General features: G+C 54.4%; 1 protein-coding gene across 6 annotated transcripts in view; it reads right to left on the reverse strand.

The window, feature by feature from the left end:
• Positions 1 to 4,884: 4,884 nt before the first annotated feature.
• Rapgef1 (Rap guanine nucleotide exchange factor 1) overlaps positions 4,885 to 26,945 on the reverse strand; it is a 123,846-nt gene continuing 101,785 nt past the window's right edge. For 5 of the 6 annotated variants that reach the window (XM_034636100.2, XM_027942616.2, XM_071601089.1 and 2 more), the window contains 13 exons: positions 22,288 to 22,376; positions 20,242 to 20,353; positions 18,279 to 18,354; positions 14,890 to 14,974; positions 13,160 to 13,252; positions 12,155 to 12,340; positions 11,151 to 11,235; positions 10,743 to 10,837; positions 9,837 to 9,915; positions 9,657 to 9,758; positions 9,079 to 9,176; positions 7,865 to 7,993; positions 4,885 to 7,311 (listed from right to left, as the gene is read on the reverse strand). In XM_034636100.2, the coding sequence (XP_034491991.2) occupies positions 7,161 to 7,311; positions 7,865 to 7,993; positions 9,079 to 9,176; positions 9,657 to 9,758; positions 9,837 to 9,915; positions 10,743 to 10,837; positions 11,151 to 11,235; positions 12,155 to 12,340; positions 13,160 to 13,252; positions 14,890 to 14,974; positions 18,279 to 18,354; positions 20,242 to 20,353; positions 22,288 to 22,376 (1,380 nt within the window). In that variant the 3' untranslated portion in view covers positions 4,885 to 7,160. Of the gene's footprint in view, positions 7,312 to 7,864; positions 7,994 to 9,078; positions 9,177 to 9,656; positions 9,759 to 9,836; positions 9,916 to 10,742; positions 10,838 to 11,150; positions 11,236 to 12,154; positions 12,341 to 13,159; positions 13,253 to 14,889; positions 14,975 to 18,278; positions 18,355 to 20,241; positions 20,354 to 22,287; positions 22,377 to 23,942; positions 24,036 to 25,087; positions 25,346 to 26,945 lie in introns of all 6 variants that reach the window. The other variant, XM_071601091.1, reaches the window with a different exon arrangement.

Here is a 26,945-nt window from a genome sequence, read left to right on the forward strand (position 1 = left end):
ATGTAGTTGGAGACAATTTTTATGTGTTGCTGAGGATCGAACCCAGTGCCTCACATGTACGAGGTGTGGGTGCTCCACCACTGAGCTAAAGCCCCAGCCCAAATTTGATTTTTTTTTTTTGTAGTTATAGATAGAAAGAATGCCTTTATTTTATTTTTTTTATTTGTATGTGGTGCTGAGGATCCACCCCAGTGCCTCACAAATGCTAGGCAAGTGCTCTGCCACTGAGCTACAGCCCCAGCCCCAATTTGAATTTTTTTAAATATTTTTTTTAGTTGTAAAGGCACAGTACCTTTATTTTATTATTTATTTTTTTCTGTGGTGTTGAGGATTGAACCCAGTATATCACACATGCTAGGCAAATGCTCTACCACTGAGCTACAACTCCAGCCCTATAAATTTGATTTTTGACTATTGACTTAGTATCCAGCAACCTTTTCAAGTTTATTTCTTAATTTGGATAAGTTATCTATAAATTCTTTTGTGTTTTCTGCTTATACAATATTATCAACTATATAATGAGTTTTTTGTCTTCCTTTCAAATTCTTGCACCTTCTGTTTATTTTTCTTGCCTTATTGCACTGGTGAGGATACCGAATACAATGCAAAACAGGGGTGCTGACTGTGAACGACCTAGTCTTCCTCCCAGTCTCAAAAGGAAGGGTTTCAACATTAACCTTTGTAAGGTTTTTATTTATTTATTTATTTTTAGATTAAGGAACTGCACTTCTATTCCTAGTTTTCCAAGAGTGTTTTTTTTTTTTTTTTTAAATCATACATGGACATTGAATTTTATTAAATAATTTTCATGTATCTTCTGAGAACATTAGCAGAACTATCCTGCTAGTGTGGTAACTCATGCCGATTTTCATGTGTTAGAATGACTTTCCTTTGGAGGGATAAACTTGTTTTGCTCGTGATGTGGCACCTTCTTCCTGGAACACTCTGTCCAGTTAGCTCCTGGTGTTTGGGATTCCTGCTGTTGTGTGGGAGAGAGAAACTGGCCTGTGATTTTCCTTGTGATTTTGGTATCAGGGTTATGTTGGTCTCATCACAAGAAGTGAGACTTTCCTCCTTTCCTTTCCTTCTTTAGAGGGAAGCGTTGTGCAAGATCAGATTTCATCAATATTTGTAAGAGCCATGTGTTGAGACTTCCTGCTGGTTCACAGATTCATCCCTGCTCCTTGTGATCTGTTAGTTTCTGCTGCGGATACTCCAGGCCTCGTACTTAAGTAAATACTAAAAATTGAGGCATTGTTAATTAACCCTGTCGAGGGTAGTTTCATAGTATCCCTTTGTAACTTTAGTGATGTTTTTACCTTAAAGTCAACTTCTTCTGATTTTAATATAGCTATGCTAACCATTTTTTTTTGTGGGGGTGGTGGTGCAGAATACATCTTTTTCTGTAACTTTCAACCTTTCTGTACCTTTAATTGTAGACAGACACATTTTGTTAATGGCATGTAGGATTTAAAAAATACAGTTTGACAGCCTGTCTTTCAAATGAATAATTTATTTAATGGTGATTTTTGCTTTCTCCCACCTCTTTTGCTTGCCTTTCTTGCCTTCTATTTGATTAGTTTTTATTACTCCACTTCTTTTTTAAAATTTTTTATTTAAAAAGTCTTTTTTTTTAAATGTATTTTTTGGTGTACACAACACAATGCCTTTATTTTTATTTGGTGCTGAGGATCGAACCGGGTCCCACCCGTGCTGGGCGAGCACTCTACCGCTGAGCCACCATTCCAGCCCCTAAAAAGTTTTTTTTTTTTTTTTAAGATTTTTTTTTTTTTTTAAGTTGTAGATGGACACAATACCTTTCTTTTCTTTCTTTATTTTTTATGTGGTGCTGAGAATCAAACCCAGTGCCTCACACATGCTAGATGGGTGCTCTGCCTACCTTGAGCCCCGGCCCAGCCCCATTACCCCATTTCTTATCCTTTATAGCTGGCAATTATACACTTTTTTTTTTTTTTTTTGTACTGGGGATTGAACCCAGGGGTGCTTAACAACTAACTCTCATCCCCAGCCCCTTTTATTTTTTGAGACAGGATCTCATTAAATTGCTTAGGGTCTTGCTTAGTTGCTGAGGCTGGCCTCAAATTTGTGATTCTCCTGCCTCAGCCTCCTGGGTCCTGGAATTACAGGCTTGGACTGTGCCAGACTCTAGTTTAACATATGTTTTTGTTTAGAACTTCCACTTGTCCTGTTTATGTCTCTGTTATTTGCCATGATTCTCAATCTTACTCCTGGAACACAGTAAGCACTGTGCCTTCTTATCTGCAGGTGATAGCTCCAAAGCCTTCTGATTCTACCAGTTGTTTCTGAGGTCTTTAGGACCTTGCTTCTTGTGTCTCCCCCATTCCCCAGTGCCTAGTTGTTTTTACTGTATGTGGAAAATTAAATACCTTGAGGCCTAGGATGATGTCATTCTCCTCCAGTGGGTGCCTGGGTTTAGTTATCCAGACTCTAAGAAGGCTCCAGATGACTGGGAGCCAGCTTGCATCGGAGAAGGCCACAGTGGTTCCTCAAGGTCTCAGACCCAAACAAGGTGAGCTCTAAACTCCTTTTTTTTGGTACCAGGGATTGAATCCAGGGTGCTTAATCACTGAGCCACATCCCCAGTCCTTTTTGTTTTTTAAAACTTTGAGACGGGATCTTGGGATCTCTGAGTTACTTAGGGCCTTGCTAAATTGCTGATGCAGGCTTTGATCCTCCTGCCTCAGCCTCCAGAGTGGCTGGGATTGCCGGCCTGCACCACAGTGCCCACCAGGCCTTATTTTCCTTATAAAGGTCTCACATGTCTTTTGTTGGGTTAATTCCTAGAAATTTCAGACTTGTGGTGCTAACATAAATGTGGTCTTTTAGGGATGGCGTTTCTGTTTGTTGTTGTACAGGAATGTGCTGCGTTTTGTCTGAGTGTACAGCAAAGCACCTTTAGGAGCTTGTTAGTTTCTTGGCTACTTTTCCTTTCTATGTTGGCTGCGTAGCGTCTTCTGCCCAACAGCAGGCAAGGTGACAGTGGGATGCCCCATCGGGTTTGATTTGAAAGGAAACACTTTGAACATTTTACCATTAAGTATAATGCTTGCAAAGGATTTTGGAAGGTAGCCTTTATCAGATTTAAGATTTTAAATTTCTAGATAGCTAAGGGTTTTTAAAAAAATATGAATGGAAGTTGCTTTTTTTTTTTTTTTTTTTAAACCCAGGGCCTTGTGCAGCTAGGCCTGCGCTCTGCCACTGAGCTCCATTTCAGCCCTGGGTGTCACATTTTAGTGTCCTCTGCAGAGGTGATCAGTCTCTGTTCTGTGGGAGACTACTCCAGGACCCTAGAGGACACTGCAGCCTCAGAGGCTCAAGTCCCTTATACAAGGTGGCATAGTGTTTGCAACCTTCCCATGGACTTCAAATCATCTCTAGATGACTTAGAGTGCCTAATGAAATGCAAATACTGGGTAAATTGCTATGCCACATTATTTGGGGGAAAGGTATTGTGTATGTGCTCAGCACGGGGCATAGTTCTCTCCTGAGTGGTTCTGTGGCTGGCTGGCTGCTCACACAGCAGTGTGGCTGTGTGCGGTTTTGTCCTTTGTTTGGCTCCATGGTGCGTTGGGCGGGGGCCATGCTCTGAAACCATCAACCCTGCACCCAGTGCTCAGAGGCTCCCGTCCACTCTTCATCCTTGTAAAGTGCAGCTAGGCTTAAGCCAGGGCTGGTCTCATCCAGGCTCCTCCCCTTGGGACTCTGCCACTTCTGTGCCTGGGTTACTGAGCAGGGAAGTGTGGAAGTAGCCCGTAAGCACCCAGCCCAGGATGGCACATGCCTATGACCCTGAGATCACAGGCAAGGGGCCTGGTGTGCCTGGAAAGCAGAGGTGACCAGACACACCCTGTGTGAGGTGTGGCGTGGGGAAGACACCTGTCAGGTCTGGGACCACCTCTGCTCCCCGCCTTGGGAGGAAGTGGCAGGAGTGGCTGCCTGGGGCTGCAGCAGTGCTCCTATGCCTGTCCCCGTTTTCCAGTCTCAAGCCTGGGAGGTGCTGAGAGTGACTGAGAAATCACCTGAGGCGGTTCTGGAGGAGATGCCCTCCTCTTCCCTGATTGGACCCCACCCCACCAGCCTCAGCATCCTAGGCAGAAGGACAGACCCCTGGGCCTTAGGCCACCATGGGCTCAAAGCCAAGACAGGCCCTGGGTCAGTGCCAGAGGGCTCCTGTGGGCTCCCGCCATCCTGCATGCTGCCACTCAGGTGCATGGCCTGTGTATAAGGTGCTGGGGGTGGGGACCTGGGGGCGGGCGGGGTGCTGGCATGTGGCATGGCTCTGGAGGGTAGTAAAGAAAGGGAGACGAGTTTCCTTTTCTCTTTGGTGGTGCTAGGGAGGGAACCCAGGGCCTCCCACATGCTGGCCAGCTCTACCACTGAGCCACACCACAGCCTAAGAAAGGGAGTCGGTGGATGTCCTCCTTCTGTGTGGGGAAGACACAGTCCAACTCAGGGCAGAGGGCGCCCGGAGCCCAGGGAGCCCCTTGCTTGGTCCCATAAAGGCACAGAGGCTGTGCTGTCCCTCGCGTGGCTGCTTGTGCAGAGCAGACACAGGCCTGCAGAAGACAACTTCCAGACAGAGCTTTAGGGTACTGGTGTCCCTGAACTCCACTGCAGAAAAGTCCCTTTGCACAGGACCCTGGGATGGGAGAGTTCTTGGGCAAAGACCCGAGGGGAGCGTTCTGGAAAGGAGCGGTGCCATTCATCCCACTCAGCAGGTCTGGGCACTGAGACCACCAACCTGAGCCCTCAGCCCCCAGGACCCTGCCAGCAATCCAAGGCCACAGAGAGGCAGTGGGGTGCCAATGCTGCACATGTAGCATTGGTGCAGAGGCCATCAGACAGCTTCCACCTGTTTATTTTTCTTTCATATAAAAGTTACATGTTTGAAATGTCTGCAGGAAGATGCCACCATCAGGGGTTAGTGGGGGGCTGTATATTACAATGTAACATTAGGGAGGTTGTGGGGCAGCCAGGGTAGGAGACCGCTCTGAGGCAGGGCTCAGGTCAGCCACCATGTGTCTGCCTCTCCCTGGCTCCACCCACCCGCAGGGAACTGGACCATTCACTTCGCTGATGTCCTTTGGTGAAGATCGATTCCCACCATGCCCCCTGGCCCCCCAAGAAACAGCCTGCACTAGGCCCAGCCCTGAGTGCTGGGGTGTGGCCACAGCCAGAGGCAGGAGGGAGGGAAGCATGGCGGCCAATGAGGTACACATGCACCTCACTGTCCTCCCCAGGGTGCCCTGTCCTCTGGTGCTGCCTGTCCACAGCCTGGGCACTTCTGCAGGGAGTGCAGGGGAGGCCTGGGCACTCTGGGACAGGCAGCGGGTCTGTTCTGAATTAAGGAAGTGGCTCCCCCAGGCCCTACCCCCCAGCTCTCACCAGGACGGGTGGACTGCCCGCTGCAGACAGGAATCTGTCCTGTGGGCAGAGTGGGCTGGGGCTTCGCTGCCACAGCACTGGCAGTGGCCTGTGCTAGGAGACTCCTGGGCTCTCAGAAGGCAGGGAGGACTCTGGTCAGCACACCCTGGGCCCTGTGTGCATAGAACCCCCCCCCCCCCCAACACACACACAGCAGCACTCAGGGCTGGACACGGATGGGCAGCAAGAGGCAGGGGCTGAAATGAAAGGACTCACCCGAGAGGGAATAAACCGGACCCAACCCGCACAACACTGCTAGGGAACCCAACTGCACACACACACACTCCTTAAATAATAAAGTGACAGGTTCCAGCCGCCAGCAGGGCTGCTGCCAGAGAGGGCGCTCAGTGATATTTCACAGACCTCCTCCCTCTATTTACAGGACAAATAAAAGACAAAAGAGGAAAAAAAACAAAACAAAAACAAAAACGCCAGCCCCGACTTTCTTCTTGATAAAAGTTGCTTAAAATCCACGAAGGACTTAGCAACGTGGTTGCTTTCTACCTTTTGTTCTGTGGAAACGGGGCTGGGGAAGCTCGGTTAGATCTGGTGCTCACTTGACCAAATCCCACTCTTGGGAGAAGTGAGCGCATCATGCAGAATGGGCGGGGTGTGGGGGGCACAGGGGTTCCCACCTGCACCCTGCCTGCTGGGCCCTGGGAGCAGCCAGGGGCTCAACAAGGAAGGGGCGGGCACCTTCCTGGGGGCTGCTTTCCTGGGCAGCTCGGGACATGTCTGCAGCAGGCCTCTCCCGCCCGCACCCCCGCACCCCGGGGAGCACTGTGTAGCAGCCTGCTGGACCCCAGGGTGGGACAAAGTAGGAGGGAAGCCTGTGGGGAGGGAGGAACAGGAGATGGAGTTTAAGGCACACAGCAAGTGCGGAGGGGGCTGCCCACCTCTCCCCAGGACAGCGGGAACTCCTCCCCCCAGCCCCAACTGGCTCAGCTCTGCCACGCCCCTGCTCAGCTTCTGTGACGACAAAGTCCTCCTGCTCCCAGAGCCTGGGTGATGTGGGCAGGGGCCTGGGGGCCTGCGCTGGGGAGCTGAAGGGGAAACAGGTGCTCGAGGACCAGCAGGGCAGCCTGTGGAGCATGGACGCAGGACAGGCCTGGGCCAGTACCAGGACTTGAGCCCAGGGCTGCTGAAGGCCACCTGTCATACCTCCTGGGCCAGCCACACTCACTCCACCCTCCACATTGAAACCCAGGGAATGGAAAGTAAGAGGTGCCTGCCCCTGGCCCTCTGTTCCCTGCTGCACCTCCCCTCTCCCAGGTGTCCTGGAGGGCAGTGTGCCCAGAGGGTCCTCAGCCTCCACTGCCTGCCATTTCAGGAGACTCAAGGGTCCTGGCCCTGGGTGGGGGTGCGGTCTGCTGCTGACTTCTCTGTGCTGCTCCCAGGCTGGAGGGGTCCGGGGAAGGGTGAGAGGGGACAGTGGAGGTGAAAGTGGAAAAAAAAACCCAACGGGGGGTGAGGAGGGGGAACCACTGGTTCACAAATCAGCACTGAGACCCGCCTGCCGGCTCCACTGGACCCCGGGGCTGTGCCGCAGGGAGGGAGGCGGGAAGCTGCTGGCAGGCTCTGGGCTGCCCAGCACAGCCGAGCCAGGCTGAGGCTGGGACGCTGCAGCCCACTGGGCAGGCCCCAGGTCCTCAGGCTCCAAGAACCTTGAGCACTCTCCTCGCAAAGCAAGGCTCCTAGGTCTTCTCTTCCCGATCTGTTTTCCTCCTTGTTATGTTCCTGGGCTTAATTTTCAAAGAGAGTTCCCATAGGGCCTCCTCGGCCAAGTGGTCACTGAAGTCATTGAAGAAGTTTATAATGTCGTCGTTTCTCCGGATGTCGTAATGCCTGGTGGGGGAGGGGAGGCAGTCAGGAGCAGGGGTTGGCTGAAGAGCCTGATGGCCATAACCTCTGGTCACCCCAGTTCCCCGGCAGAAGCTGTAATGGTAGGGTCTACTGCCACCCAACGAGACGGAGGATGCCAGCACTGGAGACCCCACCAGGGCTGAGGCTGTGCTCTCAGCCCTCAGGCCATGCCCTGTGGCAGGGTTCCCCATGGGGTGCCCCAGGTGGATGGCCCCTTGGGCCACGGTGCCCTCTGTGGCAGGCTGCCCGTCCTAGGTGGGGTCTGCTGCCCTGGAGTTAGGCTGGTCAGGGTTTCCCGCCTCCTCTGTACACCAAGGTGGGCGCCAGCTTCCCAGGACACAGGAACAGAGGCTGGCTGCTGCCGCCCATCCAGGCCCAGGGTGCAGCATGGAGCTGGGCCCTTCATGTGGATGTCCCCAAACTGGACTGACAAGACCTGAGGGGCAGGTATGGTATCCCCACTCACAAGACAGAGGCCCTGGCTTCCCTGTGGCCAGGCCCTCTGCCCTGTCGTCCCACAGGTCACAGTACTCACGCCTGCTGGAAGCACCGCATGCTGTCGAGGATGTTGAACTGCTGCCACCGTTTGGAAAAGTTCACTTTGCCATCGATGTAGTCCGGGTTCCCCAGGTGGACAAAGGTCAGGTCCTGCAGGATCAGACCCCTGGGGGACACACGGAGAAGTCGTTACTCGGAGAGCAGCTGGTCGGCTGTGAGTGGGCTGCACTACCAGGACCAGCCAGTGTGGGAAGAACAGCCTCAGCTATGCCAAGTAGCTGCCAAGCCCAGGGCACACCAAAGAGCAGGACTAGGGGGTTTGTTTCCTCCAGGGTGAGCTCCTGCCTCGTGAACTCTGGACCTGTGACCACTTATGGGATCCTCAGAAGCTGGCTCGGGTGTCGGGGAGCCTAAGCACAGTGCTGTCTATGCCTGGAGCGTTGTCTATGACAGGTGCGGCCACCCTGTGTTATGGGCACAACTATGGACTGCCAATGTGAGGTCATTCAACGAACAATACAACCAAACCAGACCAAAACTGAGGGGCACAGAAACCCCTTCATTAACAGGTGTAATAGGTACTTCTCAAGAGGAGGTGGAAGGCGAGGGCAGTTCCTCTGTCCAGAGAGAGCTCAGCCAGAGGACCCAGGCCTGTGTGCTTGTGAGCGCCTGTGTGGGTGCTGGGTGAGGGCAGAAGGACCAGATGCAGGGAGAGGGTCCTGGCTGCAAGCTCTGAGGGCAGAGGCTCCGGGATGCTCCTTCACCTCCCAGGCCTGGAATACTGCTGGGTCTCTGACCCTTTCAGAGATTCCTAACATCCTCTAGTACATGAGGAGGCCCAAGGAGTCCCGCGACAGAGGCCTGTGCAGCTTTGAGTCCACTTCCCTCTCCTATTTACGCTCTCAGATTTACGCTCCCATGGCTGGGCTGGGAAGTTGATTTCTGAACATGACACCAAATGCTCCCCAGGTTTCTGGGGTGACTGGTCCTTGGGCTGTCCTAATATGCTTGAGGCCCCCGGAAGGTGCATGAGGCCCCCTGGTGGGGGACATGGGAGCTCACACTTGTCACCTGACCTTTTCCCTTCTGTGGCAACTGTAGCTCAAGAGGCATTCTTCACTTTAGAATTTCATGATAAAACAGAGGAACAAGAAGGCTGACGGGCCCTCATCTCCTCAAGGAGCCCAACATGTCTTCACAGAGAAGTGAAGAGGCAAGCCCAGACAGGCTGAGGGGGAGGCCAGCACTCACAGGTATGGGATGCAGGGGGGCTCCACCTCTGAGAGGGCCGCCCGGTAGGCTCGGAAGGAGGATGAGCTGTCAATCAGGGTGCAGTACTCAGCCAGGCCCTGTGCGGGATGAGAGGTGGGTTAGTGAGTGTGGGCTGAGGCAAGGTCCCAAGACACAAAGAGAAGCCACATCTGGTCTCTGTGGGGATGTGAGCCCTTTTACCTGTATGTCTAACAAACCTGGTGGCAGGGAGGCCTGAGGCCATTTTGTGGGAAACATCCCTTGGGGTGAGTGGGTGACATCCTCCCTTTCCCTCCAGCGCTTGCCCTGAGGGTGCACCCTGCCCAACAGCCCTTCCAGAAGCTGGGACCCAGGTGCAGGCTTGCAGTGCAGGCACGATGTGACACCCCATGTCAACTACGAAGGCCCAGGAACCAGAGGCCAGAGACCAGAGACCAGAGATAGGAAACAGGTGGGGAAGGTAGCTGCCTAGCTACAGGTTGGCAGCAGAGCAGGGGCTGAGCTCCTTTCTAGTCCTGAGCACTGTAGTCACAGGTGGCTGGCCTGGCCTACCCACCAGATGCTTCCTGCCCACCCACCTCTGAGGTCTGCTTCTGCCACTCCAGCCGACGGATGGGCGCCGAATCCAGCGCTGAGAGAATGGCCAGGTAGGAGTTGAAGTTATTCAGCTTCCGCAGGTGCTGTGGAGAGAGGTGGCCTGTGAGGGGAGGCCCAGGGCCAGCAGGCCTGAAGGGGGCTCTGGGCTCAGCCACCGTTACCTTCATGATCTTGATGAACTTTAAGAGCAGCCGCTCCCTGTCCTGGGCTTTTTCCTGTAACATGATTATGGACCGGACCCTGTGGGAGCAATGGACAGAGCAGAGCAGCTGAGCTGACGGGGCTCCTGTAGGTCCTGGCAGACCAGGTGGAGCCAGACAGGGTGACACTGTACCGGCAGTCATGAACCTGGCCTCCAGTGGCTCAGGACATCTCAGGAGTCGGGGCCAGATGCTCACTGACAGGGAGTTCAGCTCCTGCACTAGACCTGGGGGAGCAGCGCACTTTCCTGGCTTGTACTGACCTGAACCCCTGGGGCCTCAGGACTGGCCAGGGAATCCAGCCAACCCCAAGTCAGCAGGTCACTTTTGCTAGCCACAAGGAAGGGAACCTCTCAGAATCTTAGCCCCAACAAAAGCTAAAGCTAGAACTGAAACCAACACCAAAAGCCGTCATGGCTGTGTCTCCGGGGTCTGTGGTGGCGTCCACATCCTATGGATCATGTGGGCCTGTTTCCAGGGCTATCAGAGGACGTGCTAGCCACGGCATTACCTCCTCTGTCCTATAAAAGGGCACCTGCACCAGGACATCTGGGGGACTGTGGTAATGACCAGGGCAGGACAGCAAACGCGATGCCTGTTCCCTTCTGCCATTGAGGGCAAGTATCACTCAAGACCCTGGCACTCTTCCTACAGAGCTTCTGTGCCTCCTCTGTGCCTCTGGAGGGCAGGTGACCAGCCTATCCTTGCCTTCTCTGCTCCCCAGGGCTTGAGGTTAGTGCCCGCAGGGCCTCCAGAGGAGCCTGGAGGAAGGACGGCAGCAGCCCCCACCCTGACAGCTCTCGTGGGAGATTGAACTTGTCCAGTGGTGCTGCCAGACTGGCGAGCTTGGCGCAGAGGCTTTCTTACCAGTAGGACATGTTGTTGAAATGCTCTGTGAACTGGGTCAGGTTAGGGCTCTTCTCCTCATTCTGTTCTTTTGCCCAAAGTAAAACCTCAGGAATCTACAGAAGGAAACAGAGCAGACAGCACTGGAGCCCTCTGGCTTTCCTGTGCCTGGTGCTCTCTTTTTTTGGGTTGGGGGGGCGGTTGCTGAGGATTGAACTCAGGGGCACATGACCACTGAGCCACATCCCCAGCCCTGTTTTGTATTTTACTTAGAGACAGGGTCTCACTGAGCTGCTCAGGGCTTGGCTTTTGATGAGGCTGGCTCCTCAGCCTCCCGAGCCATTGGGATTGTAGGCGTACGCCCCGGTGCCTGGCCTTGTGCTGTCTCTCATTCAGAGACAAACCAGCAGCAGCTCCCCCGACACCTACCTCTATTTTATAGAAGAGCTCAGCATCCAACAGTGTCAGCTGCTCGGCTATTTCATGACTGTGAAAGTCATGCAAGGTCCCTGGCCTGGAAGACAGAGGCATAAGAAGCACTGTTGGGCGTGGAGGCTGGGCAGCAGTGGCACTGCAGGCTCCAGGGCTAGGGAGGGAGCAGCTATCCAAGCCTCACTCCACATCAGGACAGCAGGGTGGCAACAGACTCCAAATTGCTCCTTGGTCCCTCAGGGCCATGAGATTTCCCCAAGAGGCCTGCCTACCCCATCTCTGCAGGTCGTCCACAGATTCCAGAATAGGACAATGAGTTCCCCCCATGGGATTATGGGTGACTCAGATGCCTAAGGCCTTGCTCACCACTGGCCACCACTCGTAGGCGGTCAGCAATAAGAGCTGGCTGTGGGAATGGGGGGGGCTAACGCTCACGAAGGAGAGGGTGGCCAACCAGCCAGTGCCCACAGCTGGAACTAACACTCACCCTCAGGCTAGGGCAGAGGGTAGGCAGAAGCCTGGGACCTTTTTTTTTTTTGAATATATATATATTTTTGGTTGACCATGGACCTTTATTTTTTAATTTATTTATATGCAGTGCTGAGAATTGAACCCAGTGCTTCACACATGCTAAGCAAGCACTCTACCACTGAGCCACAGCCCCAGCCCCAGCCTGGGACCTTTGTACCAGTCTTGGGAAGGGTCTGGATGGTGCTAGGAGAAAGCCCTGCGCTGACAGCAGCCTGGTGCACACCCACTCCCCTCCTGTCCTGCTCAGCCCCGCTGACCCACTGATCCACTTCCTTGTTACCAGTGACTCGCCACCCCAATTCCCCTAGCAGAGGAGGCCCCCCACAGGGAGCCAGAGGCTGTTCCCAAGGCACCTCGTCACAGGGCCTGGGCAGAAGCAGGATGTGAGGCCGTGCAGCCGGGGAGGACAGTGGAACAGAGGTGGCTAAGGGGTGTAGCTTTCCAGAGGGGCCGAGAGGCTGACTGCTCACCTGGCTGCAACACCCCGGGCTGCCAGGGGCTGGTCGGAGTTGGCACACCTGAGCAGCCTCTTCTGGTCCACCTTGTCTAGGATGTTCTTCCGGAGCACGCGAGCCAGGCTGAGCTCCCCATTGCACACCAGGCGGAAGACCAGCTCCATCAGCAGCTTCAGGATCTCCTCTGTCAGCTCCACCAGGCTATGGGCCAAGGGCACAGGGTGAAGGCCAGGCACACAAGAGCCCACCAGGTACACCTCAGATACAGGAGTGTTAGCGCAGAGCTGGAGCCTCCCATGGAAGAGTGAGAAAGGACCTCGGGGCACCCACATCCTCCACAGCTCTGGGTGTCATGGTCCTGACAACATTTCCCTGACTGTCACTCAATACATGCTGGCGCTGCATGCACTGTGTGGGGACTCTGTGGGGCTGTGTTAGAGACCCTACACCAACCTGCCACAGGAGCTTCTGGTCTCACCCAAGCAGTAGACACCAGGAAGACATCCCTCACCTCCTCTGCCTGGCCCTTCCCTGGATGTGTGGCCACTGCCCGTTGATGCTGGAGCCAGGCCTTGGTCTGTCTTGTTCACCTCCAACCCCAAGGCATACTTGTAGAATATGGAAATGGCCAGGGGTCACCACAGATCCCAGATCCCAGTGGAAAGGCTGAGGTGGGTGGGAGAGGCTGCCCACTCCACTGCCCTAGCCTCTACCAAGCCCCCTACTGCTGAGAGTACAGCCAACACAGGCTGATCCTAAGACGTTGGAGGGAGGGATGGTGCCAGGTGGGACAGGGTCTCTCCTGAGGGATGGAGCCCATTAGGAAAGATAGGACCTAATACCTCATTGTGTCCTATAAGGGACAGGTCATTCCTTTCAGAGAGCCACAATAAAGTAGGCTAGAGCCAAATCCAGAGCCTGTGGGTAGTGCTCTTCAGGTGGCCGGGGTGGGCTGAGCAGTCTCCACGGGGTGCAGGGAGCCCGTGCCACCCGCCTCTGGGCCAAGAACAAAGCACTCACCAGAGCTCATCCACCACCCGCACCAGCACGAAGAACGTGTTCTTGCTGACGCGCTTCTTGAATGTGTCGGCGAAGGGAGAGAATTTCTCATAGGTGGAGAAGGGTTAAAGAAATAGCCCACATGGCAAAGGTGATGTGCTGAGTAGACACGGAGCTCCCACTCAGCATGCACCAGGGACCTCGTGACTGAAGCCTCGAGACTGGGAGTCATGGTCCCAGCACAGGGAGCAAAGGCTTGCACTTATGCAAAATGGCAGTGCTGCCCAGGCCTCAACCCCAGGGGTGGTTCTCAACAGCCATCCTCTCTGGTCTGCAGGGCCATCCCTTCTGTGCCACCCCGGCTTGCCTTCTGATTCAACCTGAGGCTTCTGGGAGAGCACTGACAGCGTGAAGGCTGTAGTGCTGAGCCTCAAGAAGGTGGTCCCCAACCAAGCACACTCAAGATCTCAGGCCCCTGACCGGGCAGAGGTCCTCTGCTCTCTCCATGAGCTGCCACCCCGAGGTGGTCCCCCTGCTTTGGCTTGGACACTCTAGGGAGCTATCACCTCTGACATGCTGGGCCAGTTCCTGCTCCCCAGGACAGCACACTCCCCGTTTGCTCCTCGGCCCACGGCACCCTTGGTTCCCATTCCTCCCTCACAGGTCTCTTGAAGCCAGCATCTGCCTTGGAGGTTATGCTTTCCTGCTGCTTTTGTGCTCCCCCCGTACTCCACGACTGGGGATACATGCTATGTGTCTGGCACCCAGGTGGACTGTCAGCCTGCCCCAGCTGTGTGCTGGGCAGCCATGCTCCCGCTGCTGCTGCTGCGAGGCTTCCATGAGCATCCCTAGGGGAGCCGAGGGACATCCCCTGAGAACCTGAGCACCCTCTGCACCAGGCAGCCATGTGGGACAGTCACTCTGACCCACTGCGCCTCAGCGTCCTCAAGTGCATCACAGGAGTGACACAGCAGCACCAGTGGTATGGTGCTGCCGGGCGGCCACACCTGCCAACGCAGCACCCGTGAGTGCATGTCTGACCAGCAGGTGACTCTTTTCCCTGGCCAGGCCTGCCACCAGGGGCTCAGAGCACCAGAACATGAGGCTGAAGAGGACCCCCGATACACCATGGGAAACGTCAACATCTATCTTGATGGACCAGGGGTTCGCAGGGTCAGGGTGAGGGGAGGCCTGGAGGGGACTCTGACACTGGAAAAGAACTCAGGACTTCTTGCCCAGAGGGACAGCAGCTGCCCAGCAGATGGCAGTCACAGGCTACAATGCAGGGAGGTAGCCAGAGAGCAGTGGGCTAGCAGCTGGGGTTTGACAAAGGGGCAACAGGCAACCACAGCAGGTCCTTTAAGCCCCTGGGGTCTTCCTTGGCCACTACTACTTCCCAAGGGTGAGCCCACAGGCAGATCTGGTGGAGGGGACAGAGCTGATGCCAGCTCTGGATGGGGCAGAGCTGCCCACTGTGGGCAGAAGGGGCTGTGCATACCCTTGAGCCACCCTCTCACTTCCTCAAGCCCTGTTCACTGGTGCCCACCCTGCCTGATGCCCTGTAGGCTATGCTCTTGCCCCGGCCCCCTTCCCTCCCAGGTGTGCTCTTTTTCAGAAGCACCCAGTGATCCCACTACGTTCCAGCACTTCATGTCATTTCCCTTGGCCCTTTATGGGTGAGTAATGGGAGGGGGAAGCCACTGAAGCTGCGAGAGCCTGTGTCCCCATGCTGGTGGCGCTGGGAAGGATATCGGTACTGCAGTTTCTTGATGAGCTCCTCAGGGCTGATAAAGGTCCTGTAGGTGGTCAGGAAGGCTTCGCAGTACAGCACCAGATCTGCCGGGAGTAAGGGAGCAGCTCAGTTAGAGTGCAGGGGGGAACTGAGGGCTTGGGGATATAGGTGAGTCTGCCTGTGTCCCAGAGGAAGCCACCCACACTCTGTCCAACTCTCAGGAGAGACCAGTGGACCTGTGTTTCATTTCGCAAGCACCATCTTCTAATGACAGAGCTGTCTGGGCAATCATGGTGCAGTGGGGTCTGAGGCCAAGTCTGGTCCCAGTTTCAATCAGTTAGTCATGCCTTCCCTGGCAAGGGGCAGAGCCTGGAGACGCGGCTCCAAGATGTAACCCTGGGTTAGCACTGGAGGGCTTGTCTGCCCTCAGGTTCAAGGACTCCAAGTCTTAACAACCATGGTCAGGGAGAAAACAGTCCAAACTTGTCAGCAGGATCTTTAAGGTAAGTCAGAGGCAGTACGGAGATGGCAGGGTCTAGTAATTAAAAATCCGGGGAAAGTCCATGTACCGAGTCTTCAAGGCAGCTAAAGAGGCACAGCTTAGCAGTTTGCTGAGATATACCAGTGGGCATGCTCAGTTGCCTGGGAAAGGCAAGGTCAGCTACAAGGAGCACAGACCCAGTGGCTGGGGGACCTGGGCAGACAGTGCCCACCCCTCTGTCCCTCCTTAAGTGGTGCTGGTCCCAGCCAGGGACTTCAGACACTCTAGAGTCCCCACAGTCTCATTTGTGTGCTGTGTGACTCATCCTCCAACCATGCTGTCTCTGACATTAAAGAAAATTGAGGGCAGTTTTTAAATTCTTAAATGAGACAAAGGAGCTGGCCAGGCTCCGGCCTATGGAGCAGAGCCGAGCCAGAGCAGTTAAGGAGGCCTGGCTCGTTCCCAGCCCACGACCCTCAAGCACTACTTGAGTTTTGCTTTCTGGGCAAACCAGCTTCTAACACCTTCTTACAGGCATCCTGTGCTTTCTGGAAGCAGGAATCTTGAGGCATTCCACTTGTCACAGGCATGTGGCACTTTGCCCTGCCACCCTTGAGGCCAGACAGGGAGGAAAACTCTCGCCTGCTCCTGCGTCGAGGCCTTGTGGTCCAGTCCCCTGCACCGTGCTTAGGCTCCTCCCTGGACCCAACCTACCTGGCTCACTGCCACATTTGGCTTTGTGTTCAGAGTGGCTGGGCGTGAAGCAGAGATGGGGCAGCCACACCAGTGCCGTTTCTGAGAGAACCGATCCAAGCCCACACGGCACTGTGGGGGAGGACCACTGCCAGGAGCCAAGGTGGCCTCTTGTGAGGCATGTCCCAGGACCTGCTGCTGAGCACTGGGCCATGCTCTGTACACGCACCACGTCCTTCAACACCCAGAGCAGCCCCACAAGGGGGTTATTTATTACTCCACTTAGGAGACAAAGAACTGGGCCTGAGGTCACGGCACCATAAACAGTGTGGTGAGGCTTGTATCCAGGTGCCCAGCTCCAGAGCTGCTAGCCATCTGCTGGCCTTGGGCAGTGGTAAATGGGGTGTCATCTAGCTTCTGGGACAAGCAGCTCTGTGCCACTCCCCAGTGTGCACACGGCTTTTTCGGGGTCCCTTTGTCCCTTGTGTTCTCCTGAGGAAGCCTGAGGGCTAAGCAACAGGTCTGGCACACGTGGTTCCTGAGGATGGACAGGATCTGGAGTCTGAGACCAAGCCTGACCCGACCCTCTCCTGAGTAAAGGGCCAAGTGATGACAAGGGTCTCCCTGCCTATCTCTTCCCGGCGAGTCCCTCTTGGCACAGGCTGGGGCCCAGCTGTCTCTGAGGCAGTCACTGGTGCCACTGGGACAGGGGCTCTTAGCCAAGGAGACTGCATCATTACCTGCCCTGTGGCCCTGCTCTTCCCAGTGTGGCCTCTGTCCCAATCATACTCCCAGACATAAACAACCTTGGCTCTTCCAAGTCCAGATCCTCCCCCAGTACAAGTGGGTGGAAGCTCCAGCTGAAGCAGTCATCTCCCCCAGCAGGTCTGGCTGGCCTAGACTGAGAGGATCTTGGGCTCTTGCCCATGGTGCCCTCTGGCGGGGCTTCCAGCTGGCTGCAGCTGGCGGGACAGGGAGATCACCGTCCAGGGACAGGACCAGAATCAGCTCCCATTTCAGCCCTTCACCTCTGGACAAAAACAACACGAAAACTGCCCCTTTTGTGGGACTGAGGACAGAACTCTAATGTGTCTGGCATGGAGAAGGGTCTACAGCACCAAAGCCACATAAGGGTTGTCCTTGGAGACGGTGGCGAGTAGCAGGCCTGTACTAGCTTCAGCTACACACGCCCCACAGAGCTACCTGCAGAGGCTGGAGAGGGAGGACTGACCAGCAGCTGCCCAGAGGCCACCCAGCCTACAACGGGGCTGGGACTCCAAGTCCCTGGACCATGGTCAGAAGAAGTGCTGGAGGGCAAAGCAGTGGCTGTGGTGCAGGTGAGCTGGTTGGAAGCCACTCTTCTTTTTCCCAATTTCTCAAAATTTCTGCCAGGTAAACCTTTTTTCTTTTTTTAATATTATTTTCATGATTCAGAGGTTTCCCCAATAATTATTCTGTAAAAATACAGATGGGGCCATTTATAAAAACAAAGTTGGTTGGGTTAGGGTTTCAAGACTGGGGTGTTTTTTATTCCCTCTCCAATGTTGTTATACTGTCCTTTTAATAATTTTTAAAAATATAAATAGAAAAGGAGTGCAGGAGACACGGGCCAGCTGGGGCCCTGGGCCAGGAACCATGTGGGCCAGCCTCCCAGGCCCTCCTTTTTCTGCCTTCCAGAGCAGACCTGGAAGGACAGCCCTTCTGCAGCAGGACATTCTGGAGATAGAGGGTCAGTCCCTGCTTCTGCAGCCCTCCCGAACAAGTAGGTAGTGGAAGGGTATTGGGGCTGGGCTGGGCCTGTGCTGGGGGAGCCCGGCTGTGAGCCAGGGCTCCTGAGCAGAGCACAGCCTGCTCCCAGAGCATCCCGGTGGGCACATGAGCCGCGGCCTAGCTGGAAGGCTGGAAGGGCTCACGTCCATGAAGACAGCAAGCCATACAAGTGCCATCTTGACTCTAATGCCACTGTTCCACATGCTACTGCCCAAGCTGTGGTCTGTGGGGCACACGCTAGGTGCGGCAACTATCCTGACCCTCAGGACACCCTTGTAGGCTCTAGGACACCACCATGCTGCCCTGAGGGAGGACACTTGGTGGGCTGAGTGCTGTTGTGTACGTCCCCTCCCCTGCCCCAGCAGTGCCAGTGCTCACTCAGATCTACTGAATGACGAGTCCACGGGGGACCTGCAACCCCCACTGTGACAGGGCCTGCTGTGTCCAGCAAGAGGCTACCGTACCTTTCCTGTCTGTCTCAGTAGCATGAACCAGTAAGATGTCTCCAGATCCTCCACGTACATCTGGCCCATCATCTCCCTGGAGAGAAAATAGCAAAGGAGGGCATGGGCCATTGCTGAGAGGAGGCCTCTGGCTGCAGGGGCCCCAGGCCTCCCTCTGCTCTCCTCAGCCGGCAGTGGTGTGTGCTGTGGAGCCACTCACCACTCCATGCTCAGCAGACAGGGAGGGATGGGGCTGGCCTGGGCGCTGGACACCCTGAACTACCCAGATGCCACAGGCACCAGGGCACATCCCCTTCTTGAGTACATGCCAGGGCCAGGGGGACATGGTGTCACTCAACATGCCCAGCCACCCGCTCACAGATCCGTGGGTCAGATGTGAGGCGACATCTTCATGTGGAATGGTGGGGCCCACCAGAGGCAGGCAGGCCACCCTGCCTCCTCGGAAAAGCCTGTGGAGGCAGGAGGACTATTTCCAAGCATGTTCATGGTCCCAAAACTACAGCAAGCTGCCCGGGGAAAGAGAAATCACTTGTAGTGACTCATGTCACAGGTTCTGTGGAGCCCTTCTTGAGAAATGTAAAGTGTTACAAAGACACCGCACGATACCCAATATGGCTTTTGCAACCACCAAACCGTGCCTGGCAGTGAGGGACCAAGTCCTAACTCCACGTGGGCATACAGGCTTCAACCACCTGCCTAGAGCCCAAAAGAACTCTCAGTGGGGCCCGGAGCCATGCCCAGGGCAGACACAGCAGGGCCTCGCGCTCTGCCGCTCAGGAGACAGAACTAACATCTGCTGCTACCCCCCGCAAGGCACCCCTACCTTTCTAAGAATCTGGTGTGTTTACCCTGACTCCAGAGTCCTAGGGTGCTCTGGGTTTTCTACGGTAGCAACATCCATGACCTGACTCACTGGAAGAAAGCTAGTGTTTCTCTCTGTAGAGGGGCCAGTTGTCCAGATGCCCCCTGCCAGACCTGTTCCTGTCTTGATGCAGCCAGCTCAGCCTGGCCCAGGATAGTGCCACAGGCGGAATCTGCTTTATTGACCTGTCTGTATGTGGCTGTCATCAAATCAGCCCAGATGACAGTCACCTCCTCAGCAGGTTGGGTTTCTTTATTTTTATTTATTTATTTGTGGTGCTAGGAATTAAATTGAGGGGTACTCTATCACTGAACCACATCTCCAGCCCTTTTTGGTTTTTATTTTGAGACAGAGTCTTGCTGAGTTGTTGAGGGTCTAAGTTGCTGAGGCTGGCCTTGAACGTATGATCCTCCTGCCTCAGCCTCTCAAGTAGCTGGGACTACAGGCCTGTGCCACTGTGCCTAGTTAGGGCAAGCTTCTTACAAGGCCAGTCCTGTGTCTGCAGCACTGCTCGGCAGAAGGGAGAGGCAGGGCTCACATGGCTCTGCTCCTTCCTCTATAGTGATAGGTCTGGGTATGGTCCTCACATCCGGGCTCTGTAGACCAGGACAACATGCAGGAGTCCAGGCCTGGCCTCTCCTTTTTCTTTTTTTTTTCCAATGGTGGGAACGGAATCCAGGGCCTCCCACATGTGAGGCAAGTGCTCTCCCACTGAGTCACTTCTCCAGCCCTAAGTTTTCCTAATCAGCGGGTGCATCCTGGGCAGGGGTTCTGTTTTATCAATGATGTACAGGGGTGGGGAGGGCTCCCGGACGGCAGGCAGGCTGTGTAGCTCTGCTGTGGTTTCTCTCACAGCACTCTCAGGAGTGCCATCATTAGGGCTTCGGGAGGTTCTGTAATGCCCAAGACACTTTCTAGAAGCAGTAAGAGAGGGGACAGTCCACTGCCTCCTGGAATCCACTCCTGCTGGGAACCCAACAGCCCTCGCCAAGTGTCCACACCTTGCCTGGCCCAGGTCTTTCTGCTGGAGACACTTCAAGGTCACATTTTCCTCAATCTCTTTTGCTCCTGCTTTGTGGGGCTGGACTGTGAAGTCCTTACCTCTTGCTTGAGTGTCAGCCTGGCCATAATTTCGTTGTGGTCAATAAGGGACAGCTCATCTACTTCCTCCTCCGACTGAGCTGACTCCAGAGTGTCAGGTGACTTTGGGGACCTGGAGAGAGAAGTGGTTGGTGCTTAAAACAGGCCCTGGGCTCCCTGACACCCAGAGGCCGAGGCAGCGCTGGCCTGGGCTCGAGGTCAGAACTATTCCTACCTCTGCTACCAAAAGCTGTGTGGCCCTGAACCTTTCCTGTTCCCTCTGGGTGTCTCACAGAAGGGCTTAGCTGGGATTAAGAGGGGCCCCTGAACTGTCTGTGTGAGTGATGCTGCAGCCCTTCTCTGCGAAGGCCACCGAGACCCAGTCAGTACATGAGGAACAGTGAGAGGGCCAGCAGGACAGGAGAGGAGGCGGTATCGCCCCATACCACCCTCCAAGTCCCTCTTGAGGACCCACTCTGTTGGTCCCTTTGTTCGGCAATAAGAAAAAAGCTGTGCCCGAGTAGATATGGCCCCTTTTCCCCAGGTGCTCGGTCTAGCCGAAGACACTCTGACACAGGCAGTCACAGCAGAACAATGAGGGGAAGCTCAGGAGCGTGCAAGAAGAGTGGGGGGAAGGGGGGGCCGGCTTGAAGGTCAGGAAGTTCCCTGTGGAGGGACAGACAGGCCGAGACCTGAAGCACTAAACAGGAGCTGGCGGCTGAGGCACCGGGAGCAGGGACATCCCCACAGAGGGAATGTGGAGGCCACGCGGCCGTGGGGGGAGCACAGCATGTCTGTAGACAGCCATCTTTGCCCTGGTGCCTTATCTGGATGGATCCTTGGAGGCACTGGCCTGACTTGTGGTCACAGGTCACAGCTTTCACCCTAAGGGCTCAGACACAGGAAATATGTGACTCTAGGGGGTAGAACAAGGCGGACTTGGGAAGAACCCCTCTGCTGCCTGCTTCCAGGCTCCAGGCTGTGGGTGGCCTCGTGAAGGGCCATCTTAGCGGCTGCTTCTGGACTCGGTGTGACCTACTCTTCTGCAAGGACCATCTCAGCTCTGAAAGTAAATCCGCTGGTCCAACGAAGTAGGTGAGAGAACTCACAAGCTGCTTTGCTTCTAAGTGCTAAGCTAGAAAACCACCATTCCTTGCTGAAGCCAGCCTGGGAAGATAATCTGCTAGGACCACCTAGGACTCCAGGGTAGATGGTCTTTGGCCATAAAAGGGAGGAAAAACTTGAACAGATGGAAAGTGTCACGATAGAGGTGACATCAACATAAAGCTGCAGGCAGGATGCAGCCCATTTGTTCCCAGAAGTGCTGGAGAAACTGACTACACGTCCTAAGCCTGGTTGGGCTTAGCTTCTGCTAACACTGAAAATGTTCCGAAAGAGAAAGAAACAGCTAAATAGACTGCATGACTCTTGACTGATCTTAGTTATGAAAATTTGGGAGAATGGAGGAACTGGAACATGATTTGCCTATCATGATGACATGAGGGAATTTACTGGCAATTTTCTTAGGGTGATAATGATATTGTAATCAGGACTTTTTTGGAGGCCAGAGTCACAGCCTCTGTAGCTTCCAGAGTCACAGCTTCTGTAGCTTCCAGAGTCACAGCTTCTGTAGCTTCCTTCAGCATGGTTTAGCAACACAATACACATACATAGGTCCAGCAATGTTCACAAAAACAAGTCTATGGGTGGCAGGGGTGGAGGCCTTTCATGCTCCCAGGGGACCTCAACTTGGAAAAAAAAAAACACTAAGGAAGGTTGGCCTGAGATTTAAAAAAGAAAAGGCAAGACTATCGTGGGTACTTTGGAAGGTGGATGGCCTAGAGCAGCCAGGAAGGAATGGCAGACCCCAGGGGAGCACCTTTGAGGTTATCAGTGATTTTTTCCATTTTCTTGCAGTTTCTACCAGAAGCATGTATTATTTTGAGAACCAGACAAAGAAATACCTTCAATACGAAACACAAGCAGGCCTGGTGGGCTGGCTGCAGGAAGTGCAGGCAGGCTTTACCAAGTGGCCACTCTGCTCTAGGCACCTGGCTCACTTCCTACCTCTCACCACCATCTCTGCTGTCCTTCCCAGGGGCACTGCCAACAGCTGAGGGATCTCTGGAATGTCCGTCTTTCCCAGCTGGTGATTCCTGCGAAGAGAAGTGAGTGTTGGGGTTTGGAATGTGGCCTGCTCCAGGGGCAATCTGTCTGCCCAGCACTCCCACCTGCAAGTGGCTTTGAAGTGCAAGTTCCTATGGAGGAATATAAGGTGGGAACAAGTTAATGCTGAATGCAGTTAATTACAAGACACATGGGCCCTCTTGAGACTAGCATCCTGCCTCAGGAGAGTGGAGGTGCATGCTTTGTAACATGTCAGCTGCTGGGCAGATGAAGCCACCTTAATGCCCGCCTGGAGAGAGGGAACCTTCTTAGCAGCTGCCTCTCAGAGCACGCTGGACACTGGGCGGAGGGCTCTGCACACACTCTTCTTCCGCCCTATCAATGACCTAATGCTACCCTCTTCTCTCACGTGTAGAAACAAAGGCTAGGGATCAAGGGCCTGACTGCACACAGATTGAAAATGGCAGAGCCTAGATGGAGCCCAGAGCTGTCTATCTCCAGAGCCTGTGCCCTAAGCCATTGGGTCCCAACACTGTGCTGTAAAACTTAGAGAGTTTTTAGGGATGTGATGCTCAACAAGTGATACTCCCCAAAAGTCTAGCTGCTCAAATACTGTGTGACTATCCCCAGGAGACTTGCTGTTGCCCTGCTCAGTGACACCATAGCTCTACAACATCCCTGGCTGCCACGAAGGCTACAACGGAGAACTGGGACTGTGTTAATACAGGCGACATCACCAGGAGGGTGCTTTAAGGTGGGGGAAGTCAGGATGGCCCTGGTGGCACAGGTAACCAGAGGGGACAGGTGAGAAAGGCACAGCAGCTCACTCCACAGCCAAGGTCAAAGCCCCTGGGTGTAAAGATCCCTCAGTGCTCTTTGACTTGCTGAGGACATCTCGATCCCTAAGGTCCCACAGCAGACTACCCCAAGGGAGTGGCCATGCTCTCCAGGGCTGGGCTGCCCTCATGGTAGTCACTGACATGACTCTGATGGAACCTGTCTCACTCAGGTTCATGGGGACAGTGGCTTCTGAAGCTTCTGGACTTGCTCATTTTCATGAAGCCAAACTTGGAAAACTGACACTCAACAAACAGAACCAGTGCACTTTGACTGTCAAGAGCTGGGACAGCAACATGAGAGTGACGATGGCCAGGACTTCCAGGGGCACTTCCTCAGGAGCAGCTAGGTAGGAGCAAAGCATGCTGGGAAGAAGAGGAGGGAGGGTCAGAAAGGCTGAGTGGGAGAAGCAGCCCTCCTACTGGGGCAGGACAGAAGATGGAGCTCACGACTAGAAGGAGGGATGGAAAGAAATCCCACAGAAAGCGACTTGCAGCCAGGGCCCACACCAGGCTGCTTCTGGAGATTTCTGGAAGACACACCTGGCCAGGCTCTGAAAAGCACCACACCCACTGAAGCAGGCGAAGGTGAAGACCTGCACCTAGAAGCTGCAACCTCTCCCTGGCTAAACCAGCTTTCCGCAGGCCTGCAGGGCTCAGCCAAACAGAAGCAGGTGCAAGGGAGGTGGCCTGGGGGGGCGGGAGCCAGCCCCACCAGGCTGGGCCACATGCACGAGGCCACCGTCCGAGGCTACTTACTCCTCGAGAGGGAGCCAGCTCCTCGCTGCTCTGGCCAGAGGAATACAGACTGACATATTCACCCTCACCAGCTTCCTCACTGGCGTTTTCGCTCTGGGGGAGACAGGATGAGAGGAGAGACGATCGGCAGGCCCTCCAGCCAGTCCCTGGCTCAGAGGGCAGCCAGCAGGTCTGGCCTGGACCTGGATGCTCCTTTTACAAGAAAGACCCAGAGCTGTGCTCTACTCTCTCTGGGAAGTGCTTCCCCAGGGTCAGAGGATGAAGCTGCTTTTGCCAACTCTTGTCTCTGGGCTTGTGGGGACCCTAATTTTGGCTGGATCTTCCCCACAGGTGTCGAGGGCCATCCTGGGAATGGCTTTGGAAAGGTAGCCTCCAAAGGCAGGGAAAGAAGCAACATGTTTGACAACTTCAGGCTGGAAGAAGAGGAAGCCTCCTGTGGACATCCTCTCTGCCCCTCCACCTGCCCCCTCCCACCTGCCCCCTCCCACCTGCCCTCCAGCCTGAAAGGAAGCTCTGCCCAGGGTTAGAGAGGAAGCACTAGGGCCATCCACAGTAAACGAGGCCTCTCCCTGGCACCTCCTGGATCTCTTGACACTTCCTACTTCCAGAGGGGTCTGTGCCTTTCTCTTCAAACAGAACGCCAGTTATCTATCTTATCCTTACCACAAGTTACTGCCTTTATCTTATTTTTATTTTTGGTACCAGGGATTAAACTCAGGGGCACTCAGCCACTGAGCCACATTCCCAACCCTATTTTGTATTTTATTTAGAGACAGGGTTTCACTGAGTTGCTTAGTGCCTCGCTTTTTGCTGAGGCTGGTTTTGAACTTGCGATCCTCCTGTCTCAGCCTCCCGAGCTATTGGGATCACAGGTATGCACCACCCCACCAGGCATTATTGACCATTACACTAGTCCACGAGGGGAAACCAGGTTCCTAGCTGGATGGTAATGTTGTGTAAGAGCCTTGATTTCTGTTCTGAAGCAGACGGGCTGCTGTTGCACCCCGACCTTCTGTGGCTGTCAATCCAGCTGGGTGCCAGCAGGCACACCCCAGCAGCACGCTGAACTGCTGGTGAGGAACAGCAACACCACTTCCTACCACCGCGCAGCCCCACGTGCAGCCGTGTGCGTGCTGAGTTCTCACCGAGTCAGCGCAAGAGGTTTCGGAAGGAAGGCAGACAGTGTTCCCATGAAAGCTGCTCTCCTGAGAGGATGAGAGAGGCCCGGTCATGGTGCTGGGAGGCGGACCGGCTACGGCAGGCACCGCCAAGTCCGAGCTCTGAGACGGGTGGACAGGTGGGAAATGCGGAGAGGAAGAGGAGGTAGGCGGAAGGAAAGGTTGGACGGAAGCCTGGTGGTGAGGCACGAAGTCCTGGGAGTAGGACCTAAACACAGATTTGTACTACAGAATCAAAGCAGAAAACAAACACAAAAACGAGAATACGGGAAGGAGAAGACAGACAAGAGAAGAAGTCATTAGATTAGCTGGCTGCACGGCGGCAGGTGTTCTCACCAACTCCACCTACCAGGGCCAGCGCGCCAGGCCAACTCCTGCGTCCTCCAGCTCTGAGGCCCCGCACCCCTCACTGCTCCCCAGAGAGGGCCCTCGGGGCTGAGGACTGACCAGAATGGTCCTCTGTGTCCGAGCAGCAGGCCACCCCCCCTCCTTCCCTCAAGGACAGCAAATCCCACTCAGCATGCAGATGGCCACGCATTCCTCTGCGGCAGAAAATTAAAGCTATACAACCCAGCCCAACACCTTTGAGTGCTTCCAGGAACTGGGGGGCTGAATTCCATGCTGCACTCTATGTATCCATGGTGAATCTTTCAGACAAATCCCTTTGGTTTATCCCTTAAAAGACAAATTCTGCAACCTTTTAAACATTGTCATCCACCTAAAGCCCTGCTAGAATGGAAGGGTGTGAGTAAGCCTTGAGTGGCTAGAAGCCTGCTGCCGAGGAGGCCAAAATGTCGATGCCCTCACTTCCCTTCCTAGGCAGCCTCGTCTTCCCCTTTTCTTCCACTGCCTTGTTTTTAGGCAAACGCAGCAATCTCACAGCACTTCCCACGCCACCCCAACTCTCATCAGACAGAAGAGCCAGACAGCAGACTGAGGAGCACCTCCACGTGTCCCCAGCTTCAGGTCTAATGAGCACTCCCCAAGGCCGGGATCTAGCCACCAAGCTGAGAACCTGATGATGTTGACATGCCCAGCAGAGACCTGCCAATGCGTGCTGACCCCCATAGGGACTAGGAGAGCAGTGATGGAAGGGACGGTGCCTTAAGTTTTCGCCCACCACACACGCCAACACGAAGGTGTATATTGCCCCTCTGCACTTGCTGTGGCCCGGGACTTTCGGAACCCATGGAAATCTGTGCGTGCTGCACACGCTGGCCTTGCCTGCAATCCAAGACAGGAGGATCACAAGTTCAAGGTCAGCCTCAGCAATCAGAGAGACCCTGTCTCAAAGTCAAAACAAATAAAAATGGTTGAGGATGAAACTCAGTGGTAAAGTGCCTCTGAATTCAATTCCCAATACCAAAATAAACAAATAAATAAAAAGGATGGGGGTAAAATGCCCCTGGGCTCAATCCCCAGTACAAAAAGAAACAAACAAAATCCCCCTAAACAAAAACAAACCATGGGAATCAGGGAAAAGAAGAAGAGACAAAGGTGTAGACTAACAGGAGGTCGAAACTCTTATGTCCCTCAGTGGCTGTGCCAAGCTCCCCTTCAGCTGCAGCAACGCGAGGCACAGGTCCATCCTCTATCCACCGTGTGGCAGCCCACCCGGTCATGCTCATCAGAGCTCAAAGCTCTTCCTGTCCTCACCCTCAGGGAGGCCATGACCCTCTTGCCCTATGAGCTCCAAGGCTCTTGGTTTGTGTTGGACCTGGGACGCCTGCCCTAGGGACCCACACATTTCACTTCCCTATCTAATTCACCAACTCAAGGCTAGCCCTTGGCCATGGTTAAGCAAATTAGTGGAAGTGCTGTGCAA

The sequence above is a fragment of the Marmota flaviventris genome, chromosome 13 (genome assembly GCF_047511675.1).
Source record: "Marmota flaviventris isolate mMarFla1 chromosome 13, mMarFla1.hap1, whole genome shotgun sequence".
In the NCBI taxonomy this organism is placed as follows: domain Eukaryota; kingdom Metazoa; phylum Chordata; class Mammalia; order Rodentia; family Sciuridae; genus Marmota; species Marmota flaviventris.